General features: G+C 30.9%; 4 protein-coding genes across 4 annotated transcripts; 1 reads left to right on the forward strand and 3 right to left on the reverse strand.

Annotated features, from left to right (window-relative positions):
• Positions 1-134: 134 nt before the first annotated feature.
• On the reverse strand, positions 135-596 carry cand_028480 (uncharacterized protein; the record flags this gene model as incomplete). Its single annotated transcript, XM_067213076.1, has 2 exons — positions 135-301; positions 359-596. 2 exons carry the CDS (start codon positions 594-596, stop codon positions 135-137), a joined length of 405 nt encoding a protein of 134 aa, XP_067068512.1.
• Positions 597-805: 209 nt separating this feature from the next.
• On the forward strand, positions 806-3,480 carry cand_028490 (uncharacterized protein; the record flags this gene model as incomplete). Its single annotated transcript, XM_067213077.1, has 2 exons — positions 806-3,280; positions 3,415-3,480. The coding sequence occupies 2 exons, from the start codon at positions 806-808 to the stop codon at positions 3,478-3,480; spliced, it is 2,541 nt and encodes an 846-aa protein (XP_067068513.1).
• Positions 3,481-4,060: 580 nt separating this feature from the next.
• cand_028500 (E1-E2 ATPase family protein) lies at positions 4,061-8,338 on the reverse strand (the record flags this gene model as incomplete). The annotated part of the gene is made up of 1 exon (XM_067213078.1): positions 4,061-8,338. The coding sequence occupies one exon, from the start codon at positions 8,336-8,338 to the stop codon at positions 4,061-4,063; it is 4,278 nt and encodes a 1,425-aa protein (XP_067068514.1).
• Positions 8,339-8,680: 342 nt separating this feature from the next.
• cand_028510 (RNA recognition family protein) lies at positions 8,681-9,505 on the reverse strand (the record flags this gene model as incomplete). Its single annotated transcript, XM_067213079.1, has 1 exon — positions 8,681-9,505. The coding sequence occupies one exon, from the start codon at positions 9,503-9,505 to the stop codon at positions 8,681-8,683; it is 825 nt and encodes a 274-aa protein (XP_067068515.1).
• Between the last annotated feature and the right edge of the window lie 70 nt (positions 9,506-9,575).

The following is a 9,575-nucleotide window of genomic DNA, read 5'->3' on the forward strand; positions in this document are numbered from 1 at the left end:
TAAGTATATTTATTAATCACAAGAGTCAAAAAAAAAGTGAATTATTAATAAAATTAAGTATAATTAAGCACTATACCGCCAAACAATTGCATATAGGTGTATCAATTCCCTTATATAAAGGGACATGATGGTATTTAATCAAAAGAATGGCGCTTCTTAGATACTTCATAGCTGTGTAGATTTTCTTTACTGGTAGCTAGTATAGTTGAGTAGGTTGAAACAGAAGTGTTTGGTACATTTTCAATCCTGACGGCACTAATAAGACTTTCTTCACTTATTGAAATATCACTATCTGCAATGTCTAGATGATATATTTAAAAATTGTTAGTATGTAATTTTCTTTATTTCTCAAACTTACTGTCATCTCCATCGGTACTCATCTGTATTTTCTTTGACCTCTGCAATATACTCTCAAGAAATAATTGGGCTGCTAAAGCTGCAATAGAGAAGACACTTGGGTCTGATGATATACAACCTTGTTTATTAAATAGATATTCAATTGCTTCTGTATTGAAGGCTGGACATTCTTCCTTAATATAACTTAAAGCATTTAATAATCCTCGAGAATCAGCCAATAATGATGATTTTCTTTTCATCTCAATATTTATTAAGGAGAATCAGAAGCAGGTATATAAAGATTAGCTAACTGAATTTTAAAGATATATATTAGAGCCACAGTAAACATCGGCGCTAAAGTGGGCTTAAAAATATTTAAAATTATTAACAAGGACATATATTGAATTATTGGGGAATTTTTAGTAATCTTAAAAGTAAAGTATGCCTAAATCTTAGAGTTTTTTAATTTATGACTTGTATTCCATATAGGAAGGAAAATGTAGCTGCTGCTACTTTTCATCCAACTCAACGAATATTAGCATTACTAGTTGCACCTCCATCTATAAGTACAATTGAAGTCTATCGTATACCTTTGAATAGTGATCCAATTTCACTAATTTGGTCATATAGAGTGAATTATCCTTCTTTTTGTTTGTGTTGGAGTCCTTGTGGTAAATATTTATGTACTGGAGATTTAAATGGTACTCTAATAATACTGGAATTAAGTGGATCTGTAAGAAGCTCTAGCCAAATACACAAGTTAAAAAGCAAAGTTATTAGTTTAAACTGGAAGTTCTGCAAAATTGAGAAGAAAATAAGAGAAGATATCTCGAAGTTTGGGATTTACCCAAAACTTCTAGAAGACTTACCATGTATTGAATCATATCCACTGGGTACTAGAGGAGAATGGACTTCAATTAGAAGTAAGAGTGGATATATAGATCCTCCAATTTTACTTTCTGAATTTTCTTCTGAATTATTTTATGAATATTTATCACTACTATTTTCACTCGATGAATATGGGGTTATTTGGTGTAGTATTGGAGGTCACACTCCACTTTGGAACTTAACACTTGGGAAATGTATCGAAGAAATTGCATCTATATATATACCAACGAATTATGAATATGTTATTATTGGGTATTCAGAAAGTGAAAATAAAAAGAATAGAGATTTTAAGAAATACTCTAATTCTTTAGATCAACCATCATTGAATGAATCACTAAACTTTGATGAAGATAAGAAGAATAAGATTATATCATATTATACTATAAATTTAGTGAATCTGAAGCATTTTAAGTCTAATTATTTGAATATAACAATAATATTTGCCTATAACCAATATATGAGACAGTTATTAACCTTTCTTAAATTAGTTTTTCAACAATTAAACTCTGTATGGAAAACATCTGTGAAACCCCTTAAACAATTATTACAAAATTTATATGATGAGAAGATACCAATAGATGAAATATCTAAGATACTTAAATCACTTTGGACTGGTATCCCATTGAGTACTAATGAAACTACAAGAGGTGAACTCAATTTAAATATGAGTATAGATCAGCTTGTGATGATTGGACAGAATATCCAAGATGGGCTAGAATATATTAAAAATATGATGGCATTTACGATTTATCCAACATTGGATTATATTAAAGTTTTATGGGGATTACTTCAAAGTGAAAATATTATTCAAAAATTAGACACTAAACTTGTAGAAAGTGAGATTGAAAGATTTAGTAATATAATAGCAAATTTTGAGGATAATATTCGTATAGTAGTTCCAATAACTCATATATTTTTACATTTAATTAGTTGCATAAAATCATATTATGATGAAAATTTGGATATTATGAATGATAATTATGGCAGTGATAACAAAGCTATATCAATAATATTATCAGAAGATGCAAAAACTCTTAAAGATACATTTGGAGTTTCTACAAATGGATTAGATGCACTTTTAGATTACTTTGCAAAACAAGTAACAGACTATAAATCATACCTTGATGGCAATATTAAGGATCTATTTACTAAGACTTTGGATATAATGAATTTTAAGAATATTGAAAATTATTTTACAGAGAATGATAACTCAATTGTTGGATGCAGGACAAAACTATCTTCACTTATAGATAAATTCTATAAGTCAATTTTTGACATTATTTCATTAGATTATATTAAGAATATGGCAATAATCAAACTTTCTATTAATCCATTATTATTCTGTAACTTTTATAGCAAAGATTTCATAGATGTTAGCTTAGATACAAATGGAGATTTGGTATTTTCCTTCTTTTTATTTTCTGAGAAAACAAACAATATATATATTATGCATTGTATATTGCAAAGTTCTATCTATTATCAGGATCAATCTTCAGTTCCTCAGGATTATTCAAGAAACATATCACCTAATATGGAATTTGACCTATCAATTCAATTTACTATAAGTAGTAACTATAAATCCTATCCTTGGGAACCTAAAATTTATTATTCACAATGCTCTATAACTGAAATGGTAAATAGTACAATCAATAAAATTCATTCTATTAAGTGGTATGGTAACAATGATATCCTTATACTATTATCTAGTTCAAAGCTTAATAATAATCAGAATATTTCAAGCTTTGATAATTCTCATGATTTATCAACAAAGATCCTGCATATCAATTTAAAAAATTTTAAATATAATTTATTACATAACATAAACCAATCTATAGTTGAAGGATGTAAAAACCTATCTGTTAATAACAATTTGATCAACTATCAATATAAATTAACTGGTACAACAAATGAAGATAATTTGGAGTCTTTATCTTTCATGTTACAAGATATAGGAAGAATTACTAGACACCAGAAGCATAAACTAGTTTTTTCACCTCAAACTAATTTAAGGGAGAATAAATCTACTATTCTAAATTATCATGCCCTTGAAAAGGAGGTAAGTTTTCTAAATATGAAATATTTATCTAACTTATGAAGACAAATGATTAAAAGAGAAATCTTATTTTTTTAAACATGAACTTGTTAATTACTTTGTAATTATACGTTGACAATGTACTAACTTTTAAATAGAGGTTCTATATTGTTTCAGATCCTAATACTGGACGCATTGGTGTTGGAATATTCCAAATACTTTAACTGAAATTTTAGATCATTACTTTATTCCACATTTTAGATAATTTGGTTTAAAATCAAGTAAAATTTCTGTCTTGATTTTTAAGTACAAGACAAGTGTCAATCTTTCCATAAGTGAATTTAGCTAGACTTATTCTAGAATATATAATAAGTGGAAATGTCATTAAAAAGAGCACTATATTATACAGAAAAGAAGCCAATTTGTTAAATTCCAGAAATTCTCGTCTTCTATTCTGTGGAATTTATCGAAATGTCACTCTACTACACTATTGCTATTTCTTAATTTGCCTAATACCGAAGAAAAAGACCTTTAAGGAGCTGACGGGACTCGAACCCGTGACCTCGAGGGTATGAATCTCGCGCACTAGCCAACTATGCGACAGCTCCTTTTGAAGATCACCATCTATAATTGAACCTAGTTATTCACCCTTATGTAGGTAAGTTATTGCCAAGAAATACTAACAGGGGGAAGAGGGTGAGAGGAAGTGATATTTGCTAAGTTAAAATTTTTGGAAAGTACTTTTCAATATTAGAAAAATAGGTAATTCCTAGCATGAATTAAAAAAATTAGATAATCTAAAATCTAAAAGTTTCTTAATTTGGAGGTACAGAACTTTTCATTGTGTCTTGTTACAAGTATGAAGGTAATATTTGTAATGATTATAGTTACAAGGCAGATAGCAAGTAATTCTATTTTCCAGGAGAATGGCATAATATTAGATCCATTTGGTCCTGTAAATGGAATAGACGAGGGACCAATAATCTTGTAACCAAATATCTCTAAAGAGGCTTTTTTAGCATATCCAACATTGCAATTAATTCTAAAACAACATGTTAAAGCATTTGGACCAGTTAGTACTAAAATTGTAAATAAGATTATATTAAAGACCAGGGGTATCATAAAAACTATATTCTTATAGAATGGTTTCCTAAACTGTCCTCCAATTGTATAACCAATAGCAATACCAGCAATCTGAAGAGATTTAAATATCCAGGAGGAGCTGGCCTCTATATTATCAACTCTAAAGAACCAGTTCTGAGTAGGTTGTCTTAAATTAAATGACTTTGATGATTTAAACCAGGGTTGTGCACTCAATCTATACATCATGAATAAGTATCCAAGCAAGCATGATACAATTGGCAATAAGAAAGACAAGAGAATTCGAATATTTGCAATACTTCCTGAAGGTCGTGCAGCAGCCAACTTCTTAGCAGGAGAAGAGAATAAGATACCAATTAGTAAGGATGTATGAATAAAGAATGATGTATAAGAACTGCAAAGATCTGAATTAGAAGCAAATGCAAAGTGAACAAGTAAGACATCCATTAAAGATACCAATATACCATAAACTAAAGGAAATTGTAATGCGGACATAGCAATTGCTAAGTTATTACGACCTTCCCGAGTTATACTTAATACTGAATTTAGGTCACAATTAGGAGAGTTAAATGGTGCAACAAGGGAAGCATCTCCTCGAGAAAAAGAAAGTCCAATGTGAGCTATTGTTAAAGCTCCACAGTCATTTCCACCATCACCAACCATTCCTGTTACTATACCTTTATTCATAAAAAAATTGACAATATTAACTTTGTCAGTGGGGCACATTCTAGCATAAATTGAGACTCTATTTAAAATAGATTCTAGTGGACTCTTTTTGTCGCATAAGAATGTTTGGACTTCTTCAAATTCTGCATCAGAATTTGTACACTTATCCAACTTAATACAAGTTGAGATTTCTTGTATTTGCTTGTACTTATGTTCTTCTAGAAGTCTTTCAAAGCATTCCCCAGTTAGTACTAAGTTTTTAAAAGTTCCCATAGACTCTGCACTATAAATATAGCTATTTTGAATTAAATTTCCCGTTCCAATACATCTCCATGAAACAAGGTTATTTTCATCCAATTCAGATATTGCAGTTTCTGTATCCTTAGCTCTTAATATATCTAATCTTCTTGCTACATTTACACTTGTATATGCAGAATCTCCAGTAATCATTATTGGTAATATGTCAGAGTTAACTAAGGAGTTTAAAATTTGTTGAGCTTCAGGTCTTATTTTATTATCAAACAACAATATCCCCATTGGTATTAATTTATTTTCTACTTCATTCCTATGAGATGTCAAGTAAGAAGAGATATATTGATACTCAATCTTCTTGAATCCCATTGAAATTAAGTAATAACCTTTCAAGGATAGTGACTCTAAATCTTCTTTGTATGACTCTTCAAATTCACAATCGTAAAGCTTTTGGATAGCTTCCGGTGCTCCCTTACTAAACAAGTAAAAATTATTTGTACTTTTACAATGTACTATCACACTCATAAGCCGTCTATTATAATCAAATGGAAATACTCTGAGGATCTCCAATGACATTGATGTCGTACACAAGCTTACCGAATTATTGCTATCTTCATTACCATTATTGCTCAAATTTAACATAAATTGATCTTTATATTCTATAACTTCACTTATCTTTTCCATACTTTGGTAAAGATTTACATATACTTGTTGGCTCACTGAATTCCTTTCAAAGTAGCTAGAAGTCACAGAGAAGAGAGCTTTATCTGTATCATTTCCATTAAGATGTTTATAGTATTCTTCCGGATTATTTACTATATCTTTTGCAATTCCAAAATTAGATCTTCCATGACTTAAAGATGTACAACTACTCATTGCTATTAAAAACCCTAAGTAATTTTCTTTAATTTCAGAAATATTCAACACTTTAGGAGATATTCTAAAGCTGAAATTGCAACAATTTGATTTTAGTGGATATGACTCTAAATTACACCAATCTGTACACTTCTCTTTGCTATTTCTGCCATTATCTACTAATTCAAAAGGATGAATTCCAACAAACTCCAAATGTTCACTCGTTAAGGTACCAGTTTTATCAAAACACACTATACGAAGTTTCCCTGCCATCATTAATCTTGTGGGGACTAAGACATTAATATTGTTTTTCTTAAGTCTCCAGGCTGAGATATTTTGGCTCAAAGTACAGAGTACAGTTAGATACAAAGGATATACTACGTTAATACATCCTAGAGAAAAGAAGAAAGTTAACCAGTGCCAATTGTATAATTGACCTTGATTAAATATTATTATAGTAACTATTGTAGTTGCCACTAACCAGATAATTGGAATTTGATCATAAAGTGCAAACATAAATTTACTGGGATATAGAATAGAACGTATAATACGTCCTCTTAATGTACTAACACCTGTTCTAACCACTAGCGCTACACAGCACATAGGATCAGGGTTTAAGGTATCTGCTGTACTAACTGTAATAGCCAATGATCCTGTAGGAAGTTCTGGATTGGAAATAAAAGCATCAGAAAAATCCAAACTATGAGAATATAAGGATGAATCTGTAGATCTTGTTGTAGAAGTTTGGGATGTTGATTTATTTAAGTAGTATAGTGTATTATTTAAACCAGTATTACTACATATACCTGTAACATGTGTTCCAGCATATAAAAAAAATTTCTTACCCGAAAAAACTCCATCATCAGGAGATATATCATCGTTTTCATATTCTGTCACAGGGAATTTTACAATTTCTGCAGATTCCCCAGTTAGCATGGACTCATTAACAACTGCCGATCCGTATATCAGCATCATATCACAAGGGACATCCATACCTTCATATATATTTACAACATCACCTGGCACTAAATCTACGCTATTAACTTTCTGTAATTGTCCATCTCTGATTAAAGTCACCTCCTCAGATCCATTCATATCTGCAAGTTTTTGAATATTTACTGTACTCTTCAGATGAGTCCTGATACTAGCTATTATACTTAAAATCATCATAGGTACCCACTTTACTGGATACAAAACAAACCCTTGAAAAGCAAATGATGCAACTACTAAAAGTTGAAATACAGTCAGAGGATTTGTGATTTCCTTCACTAAACTATAAAGAAGTGATGGTAATTGTACAGGGATATTGTTAAACCCGTGAATCTGCCTCAATTCATCTACACACTCACTTGATAATCCGTTTAAAAATCTTTCACCAGATCTAACTTTCACTTTAAATTGGTCCAGATTCAAAATTTTTTTTACAGAATATATCTCATTACCCAAAGATCCAATTGTATCATATTGCTTCTCATTTGTCTCACTACAATCATTTGCTCCCAGATTTGTATACATACCCAATTCTTTGGAGTACCAGTATCTTGTACAAAATAATTCAAAGTGGGCCTTTATATTTCTATTATTAATCCCATCTGAACTACTCCTATAAACTTTAACTGTATATACATACAAACCGTCAAATTCATTATTAAGCAGAGACCGAAATTTTGAAAATGGAATTAAAATTAAAGATATGGCTTTTTCAAATAAAGCTGATTTCTTCTTACTATTAAATGAAATACCTGAGTTAAATGTAGCTGAACTCCAAATATTTACAAATTCAGCCTCTTCTAGATTGCAGGGTATTAAGAAAAAGGATTTAATTAGTGATTCTAAAATACGATAAATAATACATGTAGTAAATGAAAGAACCCATAGCATAATAAATATGGGAGCCCTTATATCCCAGTAGGGAGTTAAATTTTGACGGCTACAACCTGCTGTATCAAAGGTGTGGATAATTAATAATATAAAGGATGGTAAACTAGATAAAATAACTATAATTTTTAAAAGAGAGCCAATTCTTGATACTTTGTAACCCTGTTGATCGCCTGATACTCTATGCTTCCGCTTTGGTAAACCATAATTCCTATAAATATCCCAAACATACATTAAAACCAATATAGTTCCATAGTACAGCAAAAGATATTTCACAAAATTCTGAGTAACTATGGGATTAGCTGGATCATAGAACTTATATGCCCACATACAAGACAAATTTAAGTGAACTTAGAATTTCAAGTCAAGTTAAGATCTGGAATCACTACTATATCTACCGTTTCAAATATATCTTATAGACTTTCAAATACAATTCTAATTTCCAGGCCTTTATATTACTGGACTTTATCTACACCTTATAATGGATCAGATGAAATACTTATATCTCAATTAAAGGTAGTGAGACACGTGTTAAAGAAAGCACCCTACCGCCAATGCATATTCCCGCAGTAGTAACATGGATTATTTTGAAAGTACAAAGAAACATCTACAAGGAATTAATCAGATAATGTAGTAAATGCACAAAGTCTACTTATTAAATACCTAGGTCATCTAGTCACTGTCATTAAAAGTTATACTCTTGCCTTGGAATGAGGTATTAACATTACTTTGCCTACCTCCACTTCCGAATACTGGCTTCTTTCCACCTGATCCACCACCTTTCCCATGAGCAATTTCAATAGTTACTTCACGTCCATTCATTGAGGTTCCCGATAATTTTAATACATTTTGTATTTGCTCATCATTCTCCATTTCAACCATTGCAAAGCCTCTCATTTTGCCAGTATCAGAATATCTAGGGATTGATACACGCCGCACGTTACCACAATTTGAGAAGAATGATTTGATACTTGATTCATCTGATGAAAATGGGATATTTCTAACAATGACAGAAGGGCCAAATCCAGTACTAGATATACTGCCAGGTTGAGGTTTATCAGCTGACATATTAATCCTCAGCATTCTACCTTTATACTCTGTTCTATTCCACTCTATTGCTGACTTTGCACCTTCTTCTGTTTCAAATGTGATAAATGCACAACCTTTATTTTCTAATACTGAAACTCTTTCCATAGAGCCGCATTCACCAAATAATTCTCTAACTTCTTCTTCAGTACAAGAGTAGGGTAAATTTCCACAGTATACTTCACGGTTATCCTTGCTTATGTTGGATTTCTTTCTCTGTTGGGAATCTTCATTGTTCGATGAACGTTTACGATTAAGGGAAGTCATTTCTTCCAATTTCAAATGTTTTGGTTGCCTAGAAATATCCTCTGAAGCTTGACGTTTTGAAGGTGGGGTTTGTGTATCTGAATTAGAATCAGAATCGGAATCACTACTAGTACTAGATGAAGATTCACTATCAGAAGAACTCATACACTTCTTTGAATTTAACTTAACAGTTGTAGTTGGTTTCTTAATTTTAGAATTAGAATTAGAATTTGAA

Source organism: Cryptosporidium andersoni (assembly GCF_001865355.1).
Source record: "Cryptosporidium andersoni isolate 30847 chromosome Unknown contig_13, whole genome shotgun sequence".
Lineage (NCBI taxonomy): Eukaryota > Apicomplexa > Conoidasida > Eucoccidiorida > Cryptosporidiidae > Cryptosporidium > Cryptosporidium andersoni.